The sequence below is a fragment of the Canis lupus genome, chromosome 20 (assembly GCF_011100685.1).
Source record: "Canis lupus familiaris isolate Mischka breed German Shepherd chromosome 20, alternate assembly UU_Cfam_GSD_1.0, whole genome shotgun sequence".
Lineage (NCBI taxonomy): Eukaryota > Metazoa > Chordata > Mammalia > Carnivora > Canidae > Canis > Canis lupus.
In genome coordinates this window covers 38,156,252-38,182,471 of record NC_049241.1, presented here as the reverse complement: position 1 = coordinate 38,182,471, position 26,220 = coordinate 38,156,252, and the positions used below count along the sequence as shown (strand labels likewise).

The 26,220-nt window shown below is 57.0% G+C and overlaps 3 protein-coding genes across 10 annotated transcripts; 2 read left to right on the top strand and 1 right to left on the bottom strand.

The window, feature by feature from the left end:
- Positions 1-198: 198 nt before the first annotated feature.
- Positions 199-7,128, top strand: PARP3 (poly(ADP-ribose) polymerase family member 3). Of its 6 annotated transcripts, none has more exons than XM_038566288.1 (11): positions 199-346; positions 1,437-1,626; positions 2,289-2,414; positions 2,641-2,829; positions 3,040-3,172; positions 3,262-3,488; positions 3,737-3,883; positions 4,092-4,178; positions 4,422-4,599; positions 5,794-5,949; positions 6,572-7,128. In XM_038566288.1, exons 2-11 carry the CDS (start codon positions 1,444-1,446, stop codon positions 6,739-6,741), a joined length of 1,596 nt encoding a protein of 531 aa, XP_038422216.1. In that variant the 5' UTR covers positions 199-346; positions 1,437-1,443; the 3' UTR covers positions 6,742-7,128. The 6 variants fall into 6 exon arrangements, 5 of the variants coding, with proteins under 5 accessions (XP_038422216.1, XP_038422215.1, XP_038422214.1 ...); XR_005374908.1 differs by lacking the exon at positions 199-346 and adding an exon at positions 424-774 and having other exon boundaries at positions 4,422-4,604; positions 6,572-6,710; XM_038566287.1 differs by lacking the exon at positions 199-346 and adding an exon at positions 429-774 and having other exon boundaries at positions 1,440-1,626.
- A 6,309-nt stretch (positions 7,129-13,437) lies between these two features.
- Positions 13,438-15,649, top strand: GPR62 (G protein-coupled receptor 62). Its single transcript, XM_038566283.1, has one exon. It carries the CDS (start codon positions 13,786-13,788, stop codon positions 14,878-14,880), a length of 1,095 nt encoding a protein of 364 aa, XP_038422211.1. The 5' UTR covers positions 13,438-13,785; the 3' UTR covers positions 14,881-15,649.
- PCBP4 (poly(rC) binding protein 4) lies at positions 15,608-25,849 on the bottom strand. 3 transcript variants are annotated; one of them, XM_038566281.1, is made up of 14 exons: positions 25,664-25,849; positions 20,360-20,483; positions 19,331-19,471; positions 19,165-19,188; positions 19,032-19,064; positions 18,687-18,803; positions 18,316-18,447; positions 18,039-18,167; positions 17,713-17,787; positions 17,522-17,566; positions 17,382-17,445; positions 17,193-17,245; positions 16,934-17,103; positions 15,608-16,498 (listed from the first exon to the last, which is right to left on the bottom strand). In XM_038566281.1, the coding sequence occupies exons 3-14, from the start codon at positions 19,409-19,411 to the stop codon at positions 16,210-16,212; spliced, it is 1,212 nt and encodes a 403-aa protein (XP_038422209.1). In that variant the 5' UTR covers positions 19,412-19,471; positions 20,360-20,483; positions 25,664-25,849; the 3' UTR covers positions 15,608-16,209. The 3 variants fall into 3 exon arrangements, with proteins under 3 accessions (XP_038422209.1, XP_038422208.1, XP_038422210.1); XM_038566280.1 differs by lacking the exon at positions 20,360-20,483; XM_038566282.1 differs by lacking the exon at positions 20,360-20,483 and having other exon boundaries at positions 15,608-16,301.
- Between the last annotated feature and the right edge of the window lie 371 nt (positions 25,850-26,220).

Genomic DNA, 26,220 nt, shown 5'->3' with positions numbered 1-26,220 from the left:
CGCCCGGATAGGCTCCCAGTGCCCCGCGGGTCCCGCCTCCCACGGCCCCATTGGCTGCCTCTGTACGCTCTGTCCCGCCCCCAGGCGCCCATAGGATAAGCGCTTGTGGCCCCGCCTCCAAGGCTTCCTCCGGGCTCCAAGCCTCCTCGGGCGCTTCCGGCCCAAAGCTGCGGCGCCTGCGCCCTGCTGCGGGCTGGCGACCAAGGGGCGGGCCGGACCAGAAGCGCCTTCTCTGTGTTTGCGGCCCTTGGACGCTGGGGGGCGTCAGAGATGCAGCGCCCCGAGTCTCGCAGCGGGGCTCCTCCCCGTCGGGGGCGGGAGCTAGGGTGAACCAGCCTGGCACTAGGTAACGGCGAGGAAACGTAGGCAGCCCGGAGGAGAGGGAGGCGATGCCCGCACCTGGGCCCAAGGTCACGGGGCAGCCGGCGGACACGTATTGCGTGCCTCGGGCCACTCAAGCGGCGCGAGGGACGCGTCAGCCTCCTGGGCTGCGCTGGCTCTCCCGGTCGAGTGTCCAGCGGTCCGTGGGACAGGCTGCTGGGCTCCGCTAGTCCAGCCTCTGACTCACTTGACTGGTGGCCAGATAGCTGGAAAACCACACCCCCACCCCTGCGCTGCCCCTGCCCCACCCCTGGCGATTGTAGGGAGATCACTGCCCCAAGTCACGCCTAAGGTTACAGAGGGTTGCTGGAGAAGGCCCTAGAACCGGAACTGCTGGGGGTCCTGATACTAGATCCGTGGCTGCCATCTCTCCCAGGTCCCTCCTTCTTTTAGGTGAGTGCCCTATGGCCCTGCCCACAGCCCCCTGCAGGGCAGGGCAGGGCAGGGCAGGGCAGGGCAGGACAGGGTGGTGCTGGTGCTGGCCCACTGGTCTCAGACCCTGACTGGCACCCCAGAACTTTTAAACCCCTTGGGAAGGATTTCTGGGCCGCAGGGTCCCAAGTTCTAGAGGGACAGATCTGGCCTCGGGAGTGTGGCCCTTGGGAGCTGCTGCCCACTCTCCTCCATAGTTGGGGTGACTCAGCCCAGCAGCCATGCCACGTCCATCTGAGTCAGCTGAGACAGGGGCGGAGCGGGCAATACCCAGGGAGTGCTCTGGAGGGAGGAGGAGACCAGAAGCAAGAAGAGATTCTCCTCACTTTTCCTCCCTCATCAGGACACTGGATTGCTAAAGAGAATAGGGAACCATTCTTCCGAGGCTCTGGGGCAGACTGGACAGGGTCCTGGCCTGGCCCATGCGAATGGGAAAAGGGAAAGGGGACTGGTACAGAGAGCTGGTTTTGGTCTGGCTTAGAGAATGGAGAGATGGAGTCAGGGGGGAGGCAATGGGGAGAGGGTCACCAAAAGAGCAAACCCAGAGTGGGGCACGTTGGTGCTGTGCCAGCCAGGTGGGATGCAGAGGCCATGAAGGCCTGAGGGCCCTCTTTGTGCCCCAGAAGAGCCATGGCTCCAAAGCGCAAGCCCCAGGTGCAACAGGAGGGCCCTGAAAAAAAGAAGGGGCGGCAGGGTGCAGAGGAGGAGGACAGCTTCCGCTCCACTGCCGAGGCCCTCAGAGCTGCACCCACAGAGAAGCACGTAGTCCGAGTGGACCCAGCATGCCCGCTCAGCCACAACCCTCAGACCCAGGTAATCTGTCGTCCCCTTCCAGACTTGGAGCCTAGGTACAAATACACTCAGACCAGTCCCCCTCCTCACTGGGCCTCGGCTCTGGCCAGGTAGCTCAGGCTCCCAAGAAGCTATGTTTCCCTGAGACCCCAACGGTCATGTAGGGTTATAGCCCATCAGATCCAGGCAAGTCATGTCTGCTCCTCAGACCCTAGGGTAAGCCTCCAAGCTTCTCAGGCCTCCACCTGCCATACTTAAGACAGGATTTCAACCTCCTTAGTCTCCCCAGGGCTCACCTGTAACCCCTAAAGCAGCCCCAGAGGGCCATGTACCACTGAGATCCCTTTTGCATGGCAGAGTGGTGTCCTGTCAGACCTCCAGGGCAGAAGCAGTGTCTCCCTCTGATTCCCTGACACAGGGTACAGCCACATCCTCCCAGAACTTCCCCCAACTGAGTTTAGTCATGTTCCCTCAGATTGTGGCCCCCAGGGCAGAACCATGACCTCAAGCCTTTCCTGATAGAGCCTCCCCTGGATGTCCCAGTGCATCCTGACTGCTGTTCCCCTCAAACCCCTGTCACTGTGTGGCCTGCCCTCCCTACGGCCTGCTCTCCCACCTGTTCCATCTGAGGGCCGTCCAGGCTGGCCTGCCCTCCCCAGAGCACCACCCCCCTCCGGCCCTAGGTGCATGAAGACTACGCCTGCACCCTGAATCAGACCAACATTGGAAGAAACAACAACAAGTTCTACATCATCCAGCTGCTGGAAGAGGGGGACCGCTTCGCCTGCTGGAACCGCTGGGGCCGCGTGGTGAGTGCCACCTTGCCATCCTGGACCCACCTTCCCCACCCCTGCTCACCAGGGTCCCCACAGCTCACTCGGCAACTGCCTGCACCCTCTCTCCACCTCTGAATGCCCAGGGGCTCCTGGCACAGGGCCTGGCACAGCTGAGGCCAACCAGATGTTTCACAGTGGGCAACTGTGGCAGGCACCCGCACCCCCTGCCTGCCCTGCTGCCTGAGGCTGTTGGTTGCAGGGAGAGGTGGGCCAGTCGAAGCTCAGCTACTTTGTGTTGCTGGAGGATGCAAAGAAGGACTTTGAGAAGAAATTTCAGGACAAGACCAAGAACAGATGGGTGGAGCGGGACCACTTTGTGGCCCACCCGGGCAAGTACACACTCATCGAAGTACAAGGAGAAGATGAGGCCCAGGAGGCCGTGGTGAAGGTGAAATGGCCAGGAAGTGTGTTGGTGGGCCCCAGTATGAGGGAGGGGACTGGAAGGAGAGACCCAGCCAGTTGGCTTCTGCCACTGCCCGGCTGTGTGACCTCGGGCATACACCTCCCCTCTCTGGCCTCAATGTGGCCAGTCTCTAATGCCAGGTTCTGCTTTGGCTGTGCCCAGCTGCTCCTGCCCATCCACGCCCTCTACCTCTAGGTGGATGGAGGCTCAGTGAGGAACATAGTTCAGCGGGTACGGCCCTGCTCCCTGGACGCACCCACACAGAAGCTCATCACCAACATCTTCAGCAAGGACATGTTCAAGAATGCCATGACCCTCATGAACCTGGGTGAGGAGAGAGGGGCCAGTCAGGAGGCAGGGGCCACGGGGGTGGCAGGACTACAGGGCTGAGTCTCCCCCACTCTCTCCACCCATTAGATGTAAAGAAGATGCCCCTAGGGAAGTTGAGCAAGCAGCAGATTGCACGGGGCTTCGAGGCTTTGGAGGCTCTGGAGCTGGCCCTGAAAGCCCCCACGGATGGTGGCCCCAACCTGGAGGAGCTGTCCTCCCACTTCTACACTGTCATTCCCCACAACTTCAGCCGCAACCGGCCCCCGCCCATCAACTCCCCTGAGCTTCTGCAGGCCAAAAAGGACATGCTGCTGGTGAGGTTTGGCAAGCAGGCAGGCAGCAGGGCAGACAGACAGACTGGGCAAGGGAGATGGGGGACAGATGGCCAAGGAGGCCCAGATAGGCGGACTGAATGGGTAGCTGGAAGGACAGGGGAGGGGAGGACCAGCCGGATAGATGTGGTGGGAGTGCACAGGTCAGGTGGCTGGGGCCCCAGGTCGTGTGGGAGGGAGGAGGCTGGGATTGAATTAGGCAGACAAGCTGTCAGCGTCCATCACTGTAGGTGCTGGCAGACATCGAGCTGGCCCAGACCCTGCAGGCATCCCCTGAAGAGGAAAAGGTGGAGGAGGTGCCACACCCCCTGGACCGAGACTACCAGCTCCTTAAGTGCCAGCTCCAGCTGCTGGACCCAGAGGAACCCGAGTACAAGGTGGGCCATGTCCCACAGAGGAGCCAGGACAACAGTAGGCACTGTCCCTCTGCCCATCTGCCCTCCTGGTGTGCAGAAGAGCCGCTTGCCCTTGGCCTTCTCTCCCTGTGTCTGTAGGGCCTGAGGAGAGCTCTGGGACTGGAAGCACCAGTGGGGGTTTGTCCACACATCTCTCACCCTTGGCAACTAGCTTCTGCTTTTCCTGCAGGTGATACATACCTATTTAGAAAAGACTGGTGGCACCTACCGGTGCCCTGCTCTTCAACACATTTGGAAAGTGAACCGAGAAGGGGAGGTAAGGGAAAGTATCCCCCCCAACCCATTTCCCTCACTACCTGTCCCTAGCTTATGTGCCCATTAACAAGTCGGTGTAGCAACTCATCAGCTTCCGCCAGACCCAGGCCTTGCGTATGTGTGCATGAGTATATGTCACTGGCCACAGGGGCCTTTTGCTTCGCTCATGCCCTCTGAACAGTGGGGAGAAGCACCTGAGCTTGGATAATGTGATGCTCCCTGTTTCCACCTCCTTCCCCTGAAGGGAGATAGGTTCCAGGCCCACTCCAAGCTGAGTAATCGAAAGCTACTGTGGCATGGCACCAACGTGGCGGTGGTGGCCGCCATCCTTGCCAGTGGGCTCCGCATCATGCCACATTCTGGCGGCCGCGTTGGCAAGGGCATCTACTTTGCCTCAGAGAACAGCAAGTCGGCTGGCTATGGTGAGGTATCTCTCGGGGCCAACCCCCAGGGGGACTAGCCCTAGTGCTTTCCCAGCTTGTGGTGGATCTGGGAGAGGAATCTTTGAATGGCTACTGACTAGAGTGCTCAGTGGGGCTCCCCGGGGACTGGGGGAACTCAAAGTGAGGGCAGTGGCCAGGGATAGGTTAGAAGTGGCAGGCAGCTTCCCTTCCCAGAGAAGGTGATGCAGATCACCCTCAGGATGAGTGAGCCAGCCACAGGTGGGGGCGGGGGAAGGTAGTGAAAGAGGACGCTTGGAGGTGAAGAAGCCAGAAGCACAAACCCTGGAAGGCTGCAGCAGGTCAGGACCTCTGAGCACAGCCTGATGATAAAGATCCAAGCAAATGCCTGGTGTAGGCAGGGGGCTGGAGTTTATCCAGGGAGTGATGGGGACCCTAACCAGACTTGTATATAGAGCATCTCAGTGGCTGTAGCCATGGGGAGGGCCACTGGGCCAGAGGTGCACGGAAGCCATGCTCTCACCCAGGCCAGATGTGATAGGCATCCAGCCCAGGCAGTGGAGGTGGGGGAAGAGAGTATCCGTGAGAGGAATGCATGAGAAGTGAGATGGGAAGCTTGTGTGACAGGGCCGGAGGTATCTCTCATCATCCCCAAGTTTCTGTCCAGAGGTGTCCTCACTAAGACCACCTCCCCAGACTGGATTCTCAGCCAGCGCATCATTGGAGACTCCTACCTCCCACTGAGCCAGGAGAGCCAGGCTGGATGGAGGTGATGATGTTCTAGGATATCTGAGGTTGCCCAGGGCAAGGAGTCCACCAGAACAGAGGAGCCTAGGAAGGAGTAGAGGGTGGCCTTGGGAGAGCCAGTGCAAGGGGGTCCCCAGGTAAGGGGCAGAGGATACCAGTGGCGAAATCAGCAGAGCTGGCCAGAGAGAGAAGGCATCTACCCTGGATTTAGCCACTGGGACTCATAACTGACCTTGGCGTGAGGGGCAGGGGCTGCAGAGGCCTGCTCTCAGGGATCCAAGGAATGGGGGAGCGGGTGGGAGGGAGCACAGCCAGGACAAGGGGGTGTTTTTAAGGATGCAGGAAGAGTGGGCACTTTTCTGGGCTGAGTCAACAAAGCCAGAGGAGATAATAGTGCAGCAGAGTGGGGGACAGGAAGTCAGATAGGAGGGCCAAGCTGCCCATGTTGAGCTTCTCTGTGTCCCCCAGTTACTGGCATATCCTGCGGAGCCCACCAAATTGGCTACATGTTCCTGGGTGAGGTGGCACTGGGCAGAGAGCACCACATCACCATCGACGACCCCAGCTTGAAGCAGCCACCCCCTGGCTTCGACAGCGTCATTGCCCGAGGCTCCACAGAGCCTGGTGGGTCCTGAAAAGCTGGACATGCCTGAGGATAAAGGCCTGGGGCTGAGCTAGGGGACCGGGAAACTTTCAGGGAGGAGGTGGGCAGGGGAGGGGCAGTGGTGGGGAACGAGAAGAACGAGGCTTCCCTACTATGTCATTCACAAACCTTTGCTGATTCAATACATCACTCCTGAGCATCCAGGAGGGCTTCAAAGAAAAGGTGTCAATGACTGAGCATCAAAAGGTAAGTAGGCAGGGACGCCTGGGTGGCTCAGCGGTTTAGCACCTGCCTTCAGCTCAGAGCCTGATCCTGGAGTCCCAGGATCGAGTCCCATATCGGGCTCCCTGCATGGAGCCTGTTTCTCCCTCTGCCTGTGTCTCTGCCCCTCTCTCTGTGTGTCTCTCATGAACAAATAAATAAAATCTTTTAAAAAAAAAAGTAAGTAGGCATTTCCCAGGCAGAGGAATTAAGAGGATATTCCAAGCAGAAGGCCCAGCCTGCGCAGTGGTTTGGAGACTGCAAGGTGGGAAGGAGCAGGGGTTCCCTGTGGCAGAGTGGGGAGCATAGGGGGCAGAACTTATTGGTGAAGCTGAGGATCAGTGACCCTTGAGTCACCTGTGGCCCTTGCTATACCTGTAGATCCATCCCAGGACACCGAGCTAGAGCTGGACGGCCAGCGAGTGGTGGTGCCCCAGGGCCAGCCTGTGCCCTGTGCAGAGTTCAGCAGCTCCAGATTCTTCCAGAGCGAGTATCTCATCTACCAGGAGAGCCAGTGTCACCTGCGCTACCTGCTGGAGGTTCACCTCTGAACCGTCTGCCTACCCCTGCCCCTTGCCTGGGGCCTACTGGTGGCCAGACTGTCATCCTTCCTGCCCATCTCTGGTGCCCCCAAATCTCCCTCTTATGTCCCAGACAGTGATTCCCCCCCTCGCTCCAATCCTTGCTAGCCGTGGCATGGCTATGGCTCCAGAGTCTCGCCTCCTAAGGTGTTGGGTGTGATGGACTGCCATTGTTACTGGGGCACAGATACAGCAGCCCATTCAAGTTAGAGGAGCACAGGCTGAGAATGGATGGAATCCCACATCCACCCAGGCTGTCCGCCCTGCCCCAGACTGTCTGTCCGAGAGGTGTGAGCACCAAGGTAGGCTGAACTTCAAAGCATATATACCAAGTTTATTAAATATTGTATCTGCTCACTCCCTGGTCTCTGCTTGTCTGTGCTGCAGCTGCACAAGGCCTGGCTCTCCTTCCCTCTTGTCGGAAACCCACCACACCACACAGCAGCCCTAACCCCACACTAGGGAGTGAGCACTCACAAGGTTGATGTGGGACACACACACACACACCGATCTACATCTGTGTCTGCAACAACGGGCCTCCTGATCCTTGAGCTTTCAAAGGAGACTCTCACCAATTCAGAACTGTTGGGCATTTGGGGACCCACGTGGTGATTCTGCATTTTAGCCCAGACACAACTGGGCAAATCAAGCATTCCTCATGTCTCGGCCCAAACATCCACGTGTATCATATGTGAATATTATTAATAAGTTCAGCATTTACCCAAGGGGTACTGCTCTACAATCATGATGGGAACACCAGTCCCCCCCCTCAGGTAACTCTGTCCCCAAATGGGGGTGCAGGTGCTAGAGAGCAGGTCTGGGACTGGTCCAGGATCACACATTACATTTAGTTGTCATGCCTCATGTGTCTCCTTCAGCCTGAAACCATTCCTCAGCCCTTCTTCTCCCTTCATAACTTTGACATTCTTGATGATGAAGGAGACAGGCCAGTTGTTTTACAGAATATCTCGAGATTTGGATTTGTCTAATGTTTTGTTATGATCAGCTTCAGGCATTGCAGTTGGGGCAGGAATGTGACCTACATGGTGTGTTCTCAGTGCATTATAGCCACAGGTGACGTTAATTTTGATCTCTTAAGAGGGTGTCCACCAGGTGTCTCCATTGGGAAGTCACCATTTCTCCTGTTTGTAATTAATCAGTAATCCATGGGAAAATATTGTGAGGTATAATTAATCAGTAATAAATGGGAAAATATTTTGAGGTATTTCCATGGGAAAATATTTTCATATCCATCCTGGACTTTCACCACTAGCTTTAATATGCATTGAAGATTTTTACCCGAAATCGACGACTTAGATCAATTTTTGCTAAGATAGTTGCAAACAACAGTTACCTAATTCCATCATTTTCTCTTGCATTTATTAATTACTGTCTTTCTTTATTATCCTTATGGACTTGTGGATTCTTATGCAATGGGTTCTAATCCATTACTGTAATGTTGATCTTCAAAATGTCCCAGATTTTGCCAGCAAAAAGTCTTTCAAGCTGACTTCCAGATCTACATCATTTTTTGAGCACTTCCTTACTTTCTGGCATCTCAAGATGTTCCAGGCTCATCTCACGCAAACCAGCCATTTCTTCAAGGAGCTCTGGTTCTCTAGAGCAGGAAATGGTATGAAACATCCAAGATTTGGGTAGTAGGTATGCTTCTTGGTTCTGGGGTGTCATTGCTTTTAAATCCTCATAGTAAAAATAGCCAGGAAATACGTATATGTGAATACATCTACCCATATCTATTTCTCCAATTCCAATCCAACACCACAGGGTTCTTCCATTCGTCCCCAAATGTATATTTAAAATGCCTCCTTTCTGGGATGCCTGGGTGACTCAGTGGTTGAGCTTCTGCCTTCGGCTTAGAGCATGATCCCAGGGTCCTGGGATTGAGTCCTGCATTGGGCTCCCTGCGGGGAGCCTGCTTCTCCCTCTATGTCTAACTGCCTCTCTGTGTGTGTGTCTCTCATGAATAAATAAATAAAATATTTTCAAAAAATAAAAATAAAAATAAAATGCCTCCTTTCTCTAACAGTAATAATCTTGGTTTCCATCAACCTTAATAAATTTACTTATTGCCTAATCCCATACAAAAAGGAGTTTTAGAATTGCTACACTCAAACCATTGTGAAAAACAAACTTTGTAAGTTGAGCTCAAGATGTACTGAATCTTGGGATCCCTGGGTGGCGCAGCGGTTTGGCGCCTGCCTTTGGCCCAGGGCGCGATCCTGGAGACCCGGGATCGAATCCCACGTCAGGCTCCCGGTGCATGGAGCCTGCTTCTCCCTCTGCCTGTGTCTCTGCCTCTCTCTCTCTCTCTCTCTGTGACTATCATAAATAAAATTAAAAAAATTTAAAAAAAAAAAAAAAAAAAAGATGTACTGAATCTTCTTCAAGATTTAACTTTTAGGCTAAGGGTCAGTGGTCAAAGTAGCAGTTTGAGCACAGGTTCAAATATTACTTAGATGAGCTGTTTATTTCTCTCCAGTATTGTTGTTATACATTTGAAGTATAGGTAGGTTCATTTGTTTCTGTTCATAACTTTTAGGTGTTTTTCCTTATCTTCATTGATTGATTTTTTCAATACATAGAACATTAACATAGTTTCAAAAAGTCTAATCCTTTGGACGAAAATGTGTGCTCAGAAGAACATTCTTCTCTAGCCTTTTACTCCATTCCCACCCACTTGCTGTAGTTTCTGGTTTATCCTGCCTGCATTTCTTTGTGCAAATTAAAAGAAAAGAAAAGAAAACAACAACCAAAAAAACCCACAGAAACATAAATACAGAGTGTTTCATTATCCCTCCATTTTTAAATTTTTTTTAATTTTTTTAAATTTTTATTTATTTATGATAGTCACACACAGAGAGAGAGAGAGAGGCAGAGACATAGGCAGAGGGAGAAGCGGGCTCCATGCACTGGGAGCCCGACGTGGGATTCGATCCCGGGTCTCCAGGATCGTGCCCTGGGCCAAAGGCAGGCGCTAAACCACTGCGCCACCCAGGGTTCCCATTTTTTTTTTTTAATTTTTAAATTTTTATTTATTTATGATTATCCCTCCATTTTTAATTTAGTTGGACTACTTTGGAGCGAGCATGCCCTCTCCAACCCACTATCACCTCCATCCCTCCCTATCATCTACCCAGTCTACTTTTCTCATTTGCCATTCGCACTTGACCCCTGCTGACCCCTCTCAGACCCAGGTGGTTTAGGCACTGCCCCAAGCCCGTAGGCCCAGCTGGGCAGGGAGAAGAGGAAAAAGGAAGGCATTGGACTTCCTCTTATTCCGAACCAAAACCTCAATAATCCAGCTTTACCTCCTAGAGGCAAAGGCCCACGTTTAAGTTGTGGCCAAGCACAGGAAGTGGTACCTGTGTAGAAAGAGCCCAGGAAGCCAGTGACCTGGGTTCCAGGTACAACTCAGCTGTGTGATCTGGGACACATTCCTCACCTCTCTGGGCACCAGTTTTCTCATCTGAATAACAGAGAATTGGACCAGGCCCCTCAAATTCCAGCAGGAAATGAGTCAAATTTGGAGGCTCAGGCCCTGGTGGCTCTATCATCTAGCTCTGTACAGTGCTGATCATGTGCCTGGGGTGGGTTCTACGGGCACAGACAAAGACAGAATCCCTGCTCCCCTAGAGCTTATAGGCTAATACAACAGACTCTAAACAAGCATGTGCAGAGATATGAAATTTCTCAAGTAGGAAAAGTGTCAAGAAAAAAAATAAGGCAGGGTAAAGAATTAGTGATGGGAAGGTGGGGGGATTTTTGGAAAGATGGTCACCAAAGGCATCTCTCAAATAGCGCCTTGAATTAGGTGAGGGAGGGACCAAGTTCTGGACAGAGCTGAAAGAAGTGTGTTCTGTCAGAGACAACAGCACATATGAAGATCCTGAAATGGAAACTGGTTTGACATAGTGCAGGACCAGCAAGATGACTGCTATGGCTGGAAGGTATGGTTAGCAAAGAGTGTGACCTCAGAGAGGTGGAGATAAGGCCACCTGGGCACCAAGGAGGTGAGAGTCTAACCTGATCGTGGGAAGCTCTTAAAGGGATTACAGCAGGGTCATGACATGATCGAATTTTAGAAGGATCCACTTCAGTCGTTGTATAGAGTGGACTGGAGGCTGTGACAATCAAGATCCAATCAGCAGGAGGTAGGGGGGGTAACTCGATGATGGGCACTAAGGAGGGCACAAGATGTAATGAGCACTGGGTGTTATATTCAAGTGATGAATCACTGAACTCTACCTCTGAAACTAATAATGCACTATATGTTAATTAATTGAATTTAAATAAATTCTTAAAAATCCAGTCAGCACAGCTGAAATCACCCTAGGGATTCCAGACAAGGAAGAATATGATAGAGACAAGGAACTGAACTACCAAAGGGGATAGGGAGGCCATCCAAGGATCAGCAACAGTAGAAAGTTGCTACCACTCTTAGGCTGGAGGGATAATGGAATGAAATGGTATTCCACTGCTCAGAGGCCAAGGTCTCCCTGCAGGCACTCAACCACAAAGGGGGCTGCTCTAGGAGAGAGAGGCTGTCCCCTGAGGAGGTGACCCAGAGACCCAGGCTGAGTGTGAGATGGAAAATAGCTTGGCTTCTTCCCTCCTCCACCTTCCAGTCTTCTGCTGCTGTTATTAGCCGAATATACCCAAAAAACAGCTGGAAAATGAGTCTGGGAAGTACAGTTCCCTGGGAGGTGGAGCACTGGGGAAGACTGGGGACTGGATCTGGCAAATGACCAGCACAAGGTGCAGGAGCAGAGGCCAGGAGACCAGTTAGGAGGATGCTGAAGTGGTTCAGGTGTGAGGTGGTGGTGGCTGGGTCCACAGATATTAATGGGTGAGATGTGGGGCCTGGGGGAAGGTAGGCATCAGTAATGACTTCCAAAATGGAGTTTATTGAGCTGCAGAAGGCTCTGAGAGGAGCACATTGGAGAAGGCTCTAGAATCATGGTTCTGCTTTGGACATAGGACATTTAAGATGCCCAATAGCCAAAGTACTAGGGGAGATGTTGGAGAGGCAAAGGAGAGGAAGGAGCTTCAGATACAAGTCAAGCCATCAGGATATAGAAGGGGTTTGACAGGGGACTGGGTGACTTTACTTAAGGGCATATGCCCCATTGGAGTCATATGACTTTCTCTGAGCCAACCACCTTGGATGTGGAGGATGCCATACACTGACTGACCAGGACTGGATTTTGTGCCTTACCAGGAAAACGGAGGGTGGGGATTTTTCTCATCCAAACCATAAGCCCTGAGAGTTGGGAAAGGGTGGTTTCCTAAAGGAAACTCAGGGTGCTCCTAGCAGAAGGGGACTTGTTTGCTAACAGTAAAAACGAAACCAAACAAAAAGCAGCAGTTTGGGGGAACCTGGCTGGTTCAGTAGGTAGGGCATCTCATCCTTAGGGTTGTGAGTTCAAGTCCCATGCTGGGTATAGAGCCCACTTTAAAAGAATAGATAGGGATCCCTGGGTGGCGCAGCGGTTTGGCGCCTGCCTTTGGCCCAGGGCGTGATCCTGGAGACCCTGGATCGAATCCCACGTCGGGCTCCCGGTGCATGGAGCCTGCTTCTCCCTCTGCCTGTGTCTCTTCCCCTCTCTCTGTGTGACTATCATAAATAAATAAAAATTTAAAAAAAATAAATAAAAGAATAGATGATAGATAGATAGATAAAAAGCACTCAGCAAGACATTAAAAAAAAAAAAACCCAGCAGTTGAGATGGTAACTACACTTAGTGTGGTGAGCATTTTATATTGTATAGAATTATCAAATCATTATGTTGTACACCTAAAGTTATCTATAATACTATATGTCAATTTTATTCTTTTTTTTAAAGATTTATTTATTTATTCATGAGAGACACAGAAAGAGAGAGGCAGAGACATAGGCAGAGGGAGAAACAGGCTCCATGCAGGGAGCCTGACGTGGGACTCGATCCTGGGACTCCAGAATCATGCCCTGAGCCAAAGGCAGACGCTCAACCCCTGAGCCACCCAGGTGTCCCAAAAAAAGAGAATTGTACTTCAATTGAAACAAAAACAGTGGGGCACCTGGGTGACTCAGTCAGTTAAGGATCTGCCTTCAGCTCAGGTCATAATCCCCGGGATGAAGCCCCAGGTTCCTTGCTCATTGTGGAGTCTGCTTCTCCTTCTCTCTCTGCCCCTACCCCTCTGGTGCTCTTGCCCGCGCATGCTCTCTTGCAAACAAATCAATAAAATCTTTTAAAAAATAAAACAAGCAAAAACAGCAGTTCCCCCAAGGCCTCCTCTCATTAATTCTATACGCTATCATGAAGCACCTATTCTGTGCTACGCTAATCCCTGTTGAGAGCGTACTATGTGCCAAGGCCTATGGTTTTTTTTCCCTCACCTTTCCCAGCCTCTCTGAGAGAACTAGCCCTCCTAGAGCCCTCTCTGCTCCAGCTCTTGCCTTACTGGTACCTCAGTTTCCCCTCAGGACAAAGGCTGATCTGCTTGCCCCCATTGATGGAGATGAGAGGAGAGAGCATGTAGGGGGCTACTTCCTACTCCCACTCCAGCAAGGCTGGGCTGACTCCAAAGCCCACATTCTGATATCCTCAATCTAGAGTCCAGCCTGTGCTCTGGGCCCTTCTCCAGAGGCACCCCCAGCACTTCCAGTCGGCAGCTGGCAGCTGCTAGGACCCAGGGGGCCGGTGCCAGGCCCTGCTCCTCCCTTGCCAGCTCTGTGTGTCTCTAAAGGGCAACATCAGAGTGTCAGCCAGTACCATCTCCAGCAGAGGCCGAGTTGTCCCGGGCAGAGGAGAGAGCTGAAGTCCCAGCCTTGCACCTCCGCATAAGGCCGGCCAAGGCCCTGAGAGGATGGCAGCCTGGGCGACGGAGCCAGCGCGCGGGCAGCCTCCGAGGCGAGGGGCCGCAGGAGCCAGGGACAGGTGATGGGAAGGGGGGAGGGGAGATGCTCCGTTTCGCTCTCTGCAGTGCCGCACAAGGTGAAGCCTGAGCGCTCGAATGGCCAACTCCACAGGGCTGACCACCTCGGAAGTCGTGGGCTCGGTGGGCTTGGTCCTGGCGGCCGTCGTGGAGGCAGCGGCCCTGCTGGGCAACGGCGCGCTGCTGGTGGTGGTGCTGCGCACGCCGGGACTGCGGGACGCGCTGTACCTGGTGCACCTGTGCGTCGTGGACCTGCTGGCGGCCGCCTCCATCATGCCGCTCGGCCTGGTGGCCGCGCCCCCGCCGGGCCTGGGCCGCCTGCGCCTGGGCCCCGCACCGTGCCGCGCCTCGCGCTTCCTGTCGGCGGCGCTGCTGCCCGCCTGCACGCTCGGGGTGGCCGCGCTCGGCCTGGCGCGCTACCGCCTCATCGTGCACCCGCTGCGGCCGGGCGCGCGGCCTCCGCCCGGCCTGGTGCTCGCGGCCGTCTGGGCCGCCGCGGGGCTGCTGGGCGCGCTCTCTCTGCTCGGGCCGCCGCCCGCGCCGCCCCCCGCCCCGGCGCGCTGCTCGGTCCTGGCCGGCGGCCTCGGGCCCTTCCGGCCGCTCTGGGCGCTGCTGGCCTTCGCGCTGCCCGCCCTCCTGCTGCTCGGCGCCTACAGCGGCATCTTCCTCGTGGCGCGCCGCGCAGCCCTGCGGCCCCCCAGGCCCGCGCGGGGCTCCCCGCGGCCGCGCTCCGACTCTCTGGATAGCCGCCTCTCCATCCTGCCGCCCCTCCGGCCTCGCCTGCCTGGGGGCAAAGCAGCCCTGGCCCCAGCGCTGGCCGTGGGCCAGTTTGCAGCTTGCTGGCTACCTTACTGCTGTGCGTGCCTGGTGCCCGCTGCGCAGGCTGCAGTGGCCGAGGCGCCGGTCACCTGGGTGGCCTACTCGGCCTTCGCGGCGCACCCCTTCCTGTATGGCCTGCTGCAGCGCCCCGTGCGCCGGGCACTGGGCCGCCTGGCCCGCCGGGCACTGCCCCAGTCCCCGAGGGCCTGCACTCCGCGGGCCTGGCATCTGCCAGCACTTCTGCAGCACCTCCAGGGGCTTTCAGAGAGCCCTGCTCTACCGTCTTCTGAGGCACCAGAACAAGCCCCAGATTTGCCAGGAGGGGAGAACCTGAGTATGTCACGGGCCACCTGAGAGGACATCGGTCTCCCATGCTGAACTGAGACTGGAGAAAAGATGGTGCTATCAGAAGGAGCCCATCAGCCTCCTGCACAGTTCCGGGCAGGTGCCCTGCCTGGATTTCTGGCTCTGGGACGGGGAGAAAGGGGTCCTGCGGCCTAGTGAGATCAAGAGGCTTCTGGGAGCTAGGAATCCTGGGTTCTGGGCCCTATTCTTCATAGTCTTGAATACAGACCTACTCTTCCCTAGGCCCGTTTTCCCATCTGTATCCTGAACCATCTCTGAGGGCTCCTTCAGCTTAGGTGGTTTGAACACTCATGGATAGTCCCCAGGCCAAAAGAAAGAGAGGAGGTGTGCAGGGTCACCAAGACGAGGGCCCTATGAGCTTACAGCCAAAGGGATGGACCAAGCAGGGCAAGGTCTAGGTAACAGCCACAGCAGGAGGAACCAGTGGAGAGACACTCAGAAGGACTTTCCTGACAACTGCACCAAGAAGAGGCTGGACAAAGCTACTGGAACTCCTCTATCAGCTTCTAAAATGCCCAGAAAGCAACTTCATCAGTGTGGTGCCAGGGGCAGGAGGCTGGACATCATGAACCCAAAGGGCCCTGAAGCCCCAGAACTGGCATGTGGAAGGGGCCAAGACCCAATGGGGACAGGCGGATTCACAGATAGGGTCCTCTGGGGCCTTGGCCACACTCATTCTCTGGAGGTTTTGCCAACACCCACAATGTTTCACAGCTTCCTGGTCTCTGAGAATATTTATTCAAAAACAGGGATTGAAAAAACTGTACAGAGTGTCTGCTGCTGAGAATTCGGCCCCTGCCTCCATGCCACTCCCCCAGCTGCCCAGCAGGGTCCCTTCTTTGGGTTGCCCTCTGCCAAGCCCAGCAGGTCCATTCCAGTCAAAAGGGTATCGGTGGAAGCAGCAGGAATCTGCAGGGAGGTGGGGAGAGAAGCACGGCCCCCAGCCACCCCCCAGCCCTCCTCCCTGATCCCCACGGGGGGGGCCAGTAGGCTGGGAAGCCCTAAGGGATGGGGAGTGCATGAGTGACCCTCGGAAGTGGGGGCACTAAGGATGCTCCCTGCATCCAAGCATAGAGCTAGAGGGGGTGGAGCCCCCTACCCTGGGGCTGCTGCGGCTCCCGGGCCCTGGGCCAGAAACTGCTCCCACTCTGAGAGGAGGAACTCCCACAGACCTGGGCTGGGTGGGGGGTGCATCCATGCGTCTGGGCATTAGTGGCATTTGGGACCCCAGGGTGGAGTCTCCTTGGGCAGGTAGGGTGCAGAGGCAGCCCCCTACCGGTGGTCCTGCCTGCCCCTGCGCCTGTGCCTCAGCCGGCCTCAGTAGGGGGAGAATTTCTGCCGCTCAGCTTTCTTGCTCCCATTGGCTGCTGCCATCTTGGCAGTGTAGGCCGCCAAGCCCGGCGGCGGCCCTGGGGAGGCAGGTGGTAGAGCCAAGAAGGGCACAGGCTTGAGGCCGATGAAGTTGGAGAGGGAGATGGCATAGGGTGTGCCCAGCAGGCCTGGGGGAGCTGTGGGCAGGGCCGTCAGGGGCGGCGAGAAGGGGGCAGGCAGGTCTGTGGGGGCCGAGCCGGGCGTCCCCCCAGAGGTAGACTTGGCCGTTTCTAGACTGGAGAGAGGGATATGGGGGGAGATGAAGGGGACAGCGGGGGTAAGAGAGGGGCAGTGAGGGAAAACATGGGGGTGGGGGGAGATTAGATGAAAGACAGAGAGGAATCAAAAATAATGACATGGGGTGGATGTTGCGGGGAGGCTGGGAACAGCAGAAGAGAAGGCAGGATAACAGGTATGGTATGTGGTGAGGGAAGACACGGGGAGGCCAAAACCCACAAGAAAGAGACAGGGATGGGCAAAGGGACAGGAGGACATGAGGGATAGATGTGGAGGGGAGGAGGGGGTAACATGGAGTGGGTAAGGCAGGGTTTGGGGAGGCAGGGGACGCACCCAGACAGACAGGGAAGGGAGATCAGCTCTCCCCACCCCAAGTGTACCTTTCACAGGCATGTGAGCCCCGTGACCTGGGCCACCCCCGCCTCAAACTCACCAGGCAGTGATGAGGTACTGGGCCAGGGCGATGGAGACAGGGGAACCAGTGATGGTCACGTGCCTCTCGCCCGCACCCTCCGCTTGGTTCCCGATCTTGATATGTGCCCCTGACATCTGGCGGATCTCACTGATCTTGCTGCCCTGGCGCCCGATCACACAGCCAATCAGCTGTGGGGAGAGTGGAATTCAACCCTGGGCCAGGCCTAAACCCCAGGACCCCTGTGCAACCCCCTCAAACCACTCCATCCCCTGCTCACGTCGTTGGGAACCAAGAACTCCTGTGAGCTGGTCTGTGCGCCAGGATCCAGTCCTGGGAAGGAGGAGAAGGGGGATTGGACATGGTTCTAGGCCTTTCCTGCCTCCCCATGTACATTCTGCAGGGAGGAGGAGGGGGTCCGCCTGGCCCCAGGGGTGTCGCCCCTGCCTCCCTCTGCAGGGCTGCTCACCTGGCACCATGCTGGGTGAGGCAAAGGGGACTGCGTGGCCAGAAAGCTGCTGGAGTTTAGTGACCTGTGCCAAAGAAGAGGGGTCAGAAGTCAGAGGAGGCCTGGTTCTGGGAGGGGACCCTGGGGCTATGGTCACTCACCTCAGCTGGGGTCACAGCCCCATACTGACCCTGGACGGAAAAGCCCTGTGGGGACAAAACAGGTGAACTGGGGTTACTGTGGCCAGTCACTCCTCTCCTCTGCCAAGCTCCAAGTCCTCCTTCCATCCCTCCCCCACCTCATTCCCCCTTCCCCAGTAATGCTTCCCACCCCTCCTACTGTTCCATCTCACCTGGTTGGCAGAGAGAAGGACGGTACCTAAGGAGAGGCTCGGATGATATGGGATAGTAGCTCCTTTGGGTGGGGACTAGAAGGCACCAATGGGAAGACGCTCTGTCAGGCCCCTTTAGGCCCTTCTGACCTCCCCAAGGGTCCCTATGTTCTCCGGTCCCTCCCTATGACCCCCAGGTAAACGCATCCCGATATCCTGGAGCTCCCAGTCCATCCATGCAGCCCTGCCCTGCCTCCACCTTGTGCCACACGCACGGGATTTGGGGGCCTAACAAAGCAGGCGCAGGGCCCATCCCCTGTCCCCCCGTCCCTGCACCAGGGCAGCACCTCCAGAATAACAGCACAAATCTGGCGCACACACAGGATGATGGCATCAGGCACCCCAGACACAGTGACAGCACGCTCTGTAGAGTTGGGGAGCAGGTCTCCTGCCACCTGTACCTGGGCACCTGTGGTCTACAAGCAGAGAACAGGAGCGACTCATAATCCAGACTAGGGCTGCCCAGGCTCAGAGCTCCCCAGGGGACAGGAAACAATAAGCCCAGGTTCCCTCTCCAAAGTGAAGGGTAGGACTCCCTGAGGGTGGTAATCCCCTTCTCCTCACCTCTCGAATCTCCTTGATCTTGGTGCCAGCCTTCCCAATCAGTGAGCCGCACTGGCTTGCAGGGATGACAAGGCGCAGGGTCACCGGAGGCCTGGAGACATTTCCACCATTTGCAGGAGCGGCACAAAGGTCCTGGGCAGGAAGACTGTGGTTTGGCTGTGCATGCCCCTGCTGCCCCCCCCACCCCTGGAGCATCTTCCTACTGAGGTCTGAAGGAGGGCAGCCCTCCCCGAGTCCTCACTCATGAAAGAACCCTGCCCTGGGCCTGGCCTTCCCTGCCACCTACTGCCATCGTGTGGGTTTGGAGCCCTATTCCCCCCACCCTGCCCTGGGGCACCACCCCTGGCCTCCCAGCCCAGCCAGCCTCGGACCTCATCCAGCTTGAAGGCGATCATGGAGACCGCATGGAAGACAGCGGCGGTAGATCCAGTGATGGTGGTGATGCGCTCGGGGCAGGAGCCCTCAGAGATGGTGATCCGGGCACTGCTCTGCGGGTACAGACAAGGCCGGGCAGCGGAGCTCCTTCTCCACTTCCTTGCCAGGAACCGGTCTGCCTGCCCACTCACTTGGCCCCAGCCAAGGCTGGAAACAGCTACCTTCCAAGGGCACTCACTGGTCATCCCAGATGGTGGGGTTCAGGGAAAATGTGGGCCAGGGATCTCCCCTCCCCTCCAAACCTCCAAACCCTAGGCAGCATTCCCACACTCCATCCTCACCTGCTCCCGGATTCGCTTTACAGTCTCTCCTTTCTGTGGGAGAAAAAAATATGAACTGGCTCTTAGCCTGTGGCCCCTTACCTGGCCTGAGGCCTCGGGTTGAGGTCCATAAAGAACAGAACTGGGCACCTACCTTCCCAATTATGCTGCCAACCTCCTGCAAACAAGATAAGAATAGAGTCAGGGGGGACCAATGCCCCAGGCCTGTCCCCCAGCAGGACAGGGGCTCTACCAGAGACAGGACACAGGAGCTACAAGTCCTGGCTGGCCACGCCTTACCCTGCCCCTCATCCACTCACCTTCCCATGCATCAGCATCCGCAGTGTGAGGGTGATGCTGAGCTCTGGCTCCTCCTCCAGCCCCGCATCTGAGCCGCTCATCCTGTCAGGCGGGGCTGGGGCCACAGCAGCCTAGGAGTGTGTCCACGGTGCCTGGCGGCTCTGATGGGGGGAGTGGAAGAAGGATTAGAGGGGAGCTTGGGTTTCTTTTGGGGCCCCTGCCCTTACATGGGGACCTCAGACCTCAGACTAACCAAATTCCCACGGATGAGAGACAGAGTAGACCTCCAGATTTTTAAAATTGTATTTATTTATGCATGAGAGACACAAAGAGAGAAGCAGAGATACAGGCAGAGGGAGAAGCAGGTGCCCCACAGGGAGCCTGATGCAGGACTCGATCCCAGGATCACGACCTGAGCCAAAGGCAGACGCTCAACCACTGAGCTACCTAGGTGTCGCTAGACTGCATTTCAAATGTCACACTGACCACTACCCTTGCGTGCAACTCACTTGCTGTGTAACCCCAGACAGCTCATTTAACCCATCTGAGCCTCAGCCTCCCCATATGTAAGCAGAGACTACCAAGTCCTACCCCCAAAGAGTTAGGAGAATTAAGATGAGCTAAGCACATATGTGGTAGCCAGCCAGTCTCCATGGGTATCTTCCCCTTTCCTGATAGTGGAACAGTGGAAGAAAGAATTAACCAGAAGCCTATGAGAATCCAGAGAGGGGGCGCCTCCTCTGTGACCCCTTGGAAGAGGGGACCCCTGTGGATTGCGCCTTGAAAGTATGGTTAAGATTGAAATGTTACTTCAAATAAGAAGCACTTGTGTCCAGGGGCCCCTCTCCACCCCCCCACCCCTGCCCTGCTGACTAGAGCATGGAGTTGCAGCTGGAACAGAGGCTGGAGCAGCCACAGGGAGCCACAAGGAGGCCTTGAAAGGAGGGAAGAAGTGAAAATAACAAGGTTCTAGGAGGGTCCTCTTGCCCCCGCCTCCCCCTGCGTGGCAAAGGCTGTGGGGAGGGGGGCACGGGAGCTGGAAGCCCCACCTCCAGAGGTCACTAAGGCGGAGGTTCTCTGCAGGCAGCTCTGAGAGCAGGGTTCCTTCAGCTCGTGGGGTGAAGGGGTGATGCCAGGAGCCCAGCAGTCTGCACAGGGCTGCTCTCCTGCGTGCTGTGGAGGTAAGAAGCGGCCACATTCCCAGCCTGCAACACTGTCTCTGTACCAGAAACAAGTCACTGGGCTCCTGGGCTCCACAGCTTCACCTATAAAATGGAGAGAATGCTTCCCCCAGGGACTGGGTGATGGGTAAAAAAGGGATTTGGGGGCTGGGAAATGTCAAGGCCGTTAACTGACAGAGGAAGGAGGAGCCAGAGATTAGCCTTTGGGATTAGCCCAGCCGCCAGCCCTCCCTACCCGACCCCTTTTCATGCCCCAACCTAATCCTGAACCTTAATCCTGCTTGGAAATCCCTCTCCTCCAGTGGCCCTCTCCCACCAAGTCTCAGCTGTGATGGGGAGCTGAACCCAAGCAGGAAAACAGAATGAGACCAACTGGTGCTGAAGAGAAACCAAAATCAAGCCCCAACCCTGCAAATTCCTCCTGCCCAGGAGGGTGTGGGAGCCAAGGATGCATGCGTCTGCCTAGAGCACTCTGGTGACCACTGGGCACCTTCTTCCTCAGCCCCCTGCCCTATCCTGACATGAAGGTCAAGGGCGTGGAGCACTCTCCAATCCCCTCTTTGGAACCCCCTTGCTAGCAGAGCTTGGGCATGGAGTAGGAACTGGAGAGCTCCCAGCCTAGCTTTCTCAGGAAGCCCGAGCAAACCACTTATGGCATGAAGCCTCTTCCTTCATCTGAACCATCGGGTAACAACACTGTCTCCTCAAGAACTCAATCACTTGTCTTCCCAGCAGCTGCCCCTCCCTCTGCTTGACTTCTGCCCATAGGCTCTCTAGATGTCAGAGGTCAACAGTGGGTACAGGGACTGTACGAGATGAGCATCCTGGCCAGCCTCATGCTGGCTGTCCTTGCTGACATTCCCCCAGCTGCGTGCACTTCCTCCAGCGAAGCACTTGTCTCTCCCTGGGCAGCCCAGGCCAGGAGCCCCTTAGAGCAGGAGCCAAGGCTGCCACCTTCTCCTGGTGTCCCCAGAGCTCAGGCCAGAGCCAGGCTGGAGAAGGTGCTCTGAACGTAATGGCTAGCTGAACAGATGAATTCACCAAACAGAAGAGAATCTGATGCCAACAGAGGGTCTATCACCCGCCCAAGGTCATAGAGAGGTGGGGAGTGGTGACAGCATGGTCCTGCCTGCTAGCGTGGGGCTGTCTATCATAGGCCCCATCTGCCTTCCCTTTCTGGCTGTCCCATCTGGGTCTGTCAGACCAGGGAGGTTCTTCAAAGGTGGGGAACTGGCTTTAGTAGTTCCTGAAACCCCTGCCTGGCTAGTACACGCAGGTCATGTTTTGGAAAGGACTGACAACTTGTCGAAAGCCACAGTCCTGAGACTCCAGAATATTCTGAGACTCAGGGACTCCTGTGGAGTGATAACCAGTGGGAGACCTGACATACCATTGCCACATCACCTTTGGGGTCATAAGGCTCGGGGAAAAAAGGGCAAAGGGGCTAGAATGTGGTCAGAACTAGAGTTCCCGCCCTGAAAAAGATACCTGAGTCTGCAGGAGAACCCACTGTCCCAAATTCCATGGGTAACCTTGGCCAGGCCTTCACCTAACCTGGACCTCAGTTTACCCGCCTGTGCTATGTGTGTATGTGTGGAACTGGGGGGGATTCTGGTGCTGGTCTCTCTGTGTCCTTCCTGTTCTGAGACACCCTCAAGATCTTTCCTGTTTTTAGGAGAGAACAGGAGTTCCAGACACAGGTTTCCCAAATTATCCTCCTAGGGGGTCCTAAGAATAAGTGACCCTATTACTTATTGGCTCCCCTTCTACCCTCACCAGGGTTCTAAGGGAATTATTTGCTGGTGGGCCCTAGGTCCCTGCTGGGCCACCCACATGGCAGCCAAACGTCATGCCACACTGACCTCCAGCTCACCTCTGGGGGTGCCCAGCCCCCTCTGGTCAGCAGGGCTCCCTGGCATAACATACCAAGCTCAGACTAGGCCTCTGCCTCTGACCTCGGGTGTTCCCTCCTGCTCCCCAGGCCCCCTCCCCAGATCCAGTGCCCACTCCTTCTGTCCCTGGCTTCCTGCCACTCAGGCTGGAGGGGGCGGGGGGGGGGGGGGTGACAGCTGTGTAAGCGATGGCGGCTGCCCCTTCCTGCCCCTCCCCCCCAGCTGTCTCTCTCTCATGACAGCTGCCCAATCAAAGGGCCGGGGGCTTAGCCAGCTCCCCCCCACACGCAGGGATCAAGTGTCCACCCTGGCTTTGTTCTGGAGCAAGAACAATCCGGGGGAGGGGAGGGCTCCTGGGGCCAGGCAACTCAAGTGGACTGGCCCGCCCCTTGGGGGATTCCCTTGGCTCTGCTAGCCAGTGTCTGGACCAACCAGGGCTTATAGACCCACCTGAGCTAGGGAGAAGGTGGGGGGGCAGTCTCCAAGTTCATCCCCCACCTCACATCCCCTGACATTCCCCTCAGCACCACCAGGCTCCAACCTAGCAGCCTCCTACTCCTAATCCAAAAGCAGCCATGCTGGCCACACCCAGTGATGCTGGGGAATGGCTCAGGACATCAGAAGGAGCAGGGCGTGGCAGGAGGTGGACACTGGGCTTGGGGAGATCATACTGAGGGATCCTGACTCCCTTGCCTGTTCCCTTCTCTGGGTAGGCTCCTCCTTCCTGATTACCCGGGTCTCCGCAAGAAATGCCCTAGTATCCTCCGACCCATGCACCCAGCCTCTCAGCCTTACAGCCTCCCAGGATGGCCATTCATACCACCCCTTGGGAGAGTCGGGGGAGGGGAGGCCTTCAGGGGAACAGCGTGGGGTCCATGAGTTTCCTGACACAAGGCTGTCCTGTAGACTCGATGCTAAGCAGCAAAGGTAAGCTCTGACAAGTTGGCTGGTCCCAGAAATGGTACAGCCTCCTTAGAGCATCATGAAGCAACCCCTCAAGAGTCCTCACAGCCAAGAGAAACTGAGGCAGACCCAGGCCTAGACTGGGCTCCAAGAGAAAGGATACAACTTCTTGGTACAACCCCACCCACTGGTACCCATCCCCTCACTGCCTCACCCAAATTAAGAAAAGACTCTAGCTTTCATTTTCCAGGCTGGGGACTGGATCGTTCTGCTGCTCAACAGCCATCTTTGGCTCCCCAGTACCCAAGGAATAAAACTTGATCACCACAGACAGGCCTGGCCTCTGCCTGCTTCTCTTGTCTCATCTCCACCCCCTGCCCCCCTACACATCAGGCTGCAAAACACGCCTAGTACCTCCAGGACTCTGGGCTTTTGTTCGGGCTGATCCCAGCTTCAAATGCCCATCCTCCTCACTCTCTGTCAAAATCCTTCTCAAATGCCACCTCCTCTGTGAAGTCCTCCCCAAGCTTCCAAATCAGATATAATCACTCAGGCCTCTGTGCCCCAACTAAGCTCAAAGGAACCGTCACGGGCATTTTCAAGCCTATCTTTCTGCTATCCAGGAGGACAGGAGTTCCTCCAGGAGGGCAGGAGCCAGGACTAGGCTCAGTGCATAGGGAGAAGGGCCTGGAGGCATTAGGGACTGGAGATGGGGCTGAGGGTCCCAGAGAAGCAATGAGGATGGGGTGAGATCGAGGGCACGAGAGACCAGACACGGGGGAAAGCCAGGGCCTGCCAGGACAGAAATCCCAGTTTCCACTCCTCAGCACCTTCAACCCCTGTTCTTGCTGTTTCTTTGGGTCTAGGGGCTCCCCAGGCATATCACTGGGGTGGGGGATTTGCGCTGAGCTTTGAGACCACTAGAGGCCCAGAATGGGTTTCTCCCTGTGGAAGGGAGGCTGGAAGAAGAGCTGGGGAGTGGTATAGGTTTCACAAAGTCAGAACCCGAGGCCCAAAGAGGGAGGAGCTTGTTTATAAGGCTACATGAAAAGCAACTGGCAGAGCTAGGAGAACCAGGGGTTCACCTGTGCGGCCCAGGGCTCTTTCCTCAAGAGGTCAATGCTACTGGGCAGTGGTGATGGAGGCTGGAGGGGGGGCAGGGATGAGAGTAGGGAGGGTGGACACAGCCTGTCTGGGGACACAGGGCGGGGCAAAGCCAGCCTCCCTGTGGCCTGGGCCTGCCAGGGTGTGTGGGCCGCCTGCTCCCAGCCCCCCACCCTGAGCATGCAAGAAGAACAATCCCCTTGTGTTTGGGCAGCCTGAGCCTGCATGCTGATGAAGCCTGGGGGGTGGGGGCTGGGATGGGGGTGCTTTGGAGATTGAGGGGGTTCCAGAGCTCAGAGAGACTAGGGGACCTTCAGATGGGGAAAAGATAAGGCCCCAGGTGCTGGCTCTGAAGCAGTGAGGGTAACCTCAGGAAAGAGTGAAGGCTGGAACTAAGGTTTAAGCTCCTGAAGAGTCCCTGGGGTCTAAGAGCTCTTTGTAGGAGAAGGAGGGCCCCTAGGGACACATGCCCTGTTGGTCCAGCATGAAGGTAAACAGTGTGGGCTTGGTGGGGACCAAGAGCCCACATTCTGGGAGGAGGGAATGCAACTGGCCCTGGGAGCATCCCCTTGAAGACCACTCCCCAGGGTGCTGGAGCCGGGCGGAGCACTGGGTGCCACAGGTCCCAAGATGGCGGGCTGGGATAGGGGGGTGAGGGGGTGGGCACCTCCCTCTCCTGACCAGGCAGGCATGAGGACCAGGCTGAAGTGAGTACCCAGAGACACCCCCAGCCCCCCCAGGGGGACTGGCTAGAAGCTAGGTCAGAGCTGAGGGGCTGAAGAGCCACAGAGCATGAGGGACCACTCTGAGCCCCCAACTGTCACCTCCACACACCCCTGGTCTGGAGATCTGTCTGCCCCCACGCCCCCACCCCCCCAGGCAAGGACTGCAGAGAATGGGAAGGGGTGTGTGGTGAGCCAGGAACTGCAGGGGGATGGCAGATGGGGACAGAGATGGAGCAGAACCAGAACCCAAGGCAGGAGGTCCAGGGAAGAGCAGGTCCGAAGGACAGAAACAGCAGGTGGGATGTGGGCCTCAAATCTGGGGTCTCGTCCAGGACGGCCCTCCCTGACGCCGGGGGCTCCTCTGGCAGAGCAGCGCCCCCCACCTGTGCAGGCCTGGGCCCGAGTGGGACAGGGAAGCGTGTTCCTCGCGGTCTCCCGGTCTCCCAAACCGGGACCCCGGCCTGGAGACTCCGGCGCGGGCTCCCCGCCCCCCCGGCTGAACCCCCAAACTTCGCGGCCCGCGGTGCCCCGCCCGGCCCGCGCCCTACCTCGCTGGGGCTGTCCTGCGGCGGCGGCGGCGGCGGCGGCGGCGCGGCGGCTGGGCCGCTCAGTCCCACATTGTCCCCGGGAGAGGCGGCCGCTCACAACTGCGAGTGACATCAGCTGCGAACAATGAGGGGTTTGACAGGCGCGGAGCCCGGCCGGCCCGGAGCCCGGCTCCGCGCCCCCCCCACCCCCGGCCCGCCCGGCCCGGCCCCTCCCCGCCCCCTCCCCGGATCCGATTACAGCGCGGCGGGCCCGCCCCAGCCGCCCCAGTGCCGCAGCCGCCCGCCCCGCCCCGCCCCGCGCGCCGCGGTGCGCCCCGAGCGGCGGCCGCTTCCGGGAGGGCTGGGGCGACCCTCCCCGGCAGCGCGTCCCGGCGCCGGGAGCTGGGGGGCGGGGGCTCCCGCCGCGAGCGCCCGCGCGGCCGCGCCCCCCGCCCCCGCCCCCGCCCCGGCCCCGCAGGGCCGCCCGCCGGGCGCTCCGCCGACCCCCCGCTCCCCCATCCCGGCCCCGGGCCCGCCGCCAGGCCCCGCGCTCCGGGCTCCGGCTCCCGGCTCCCGGC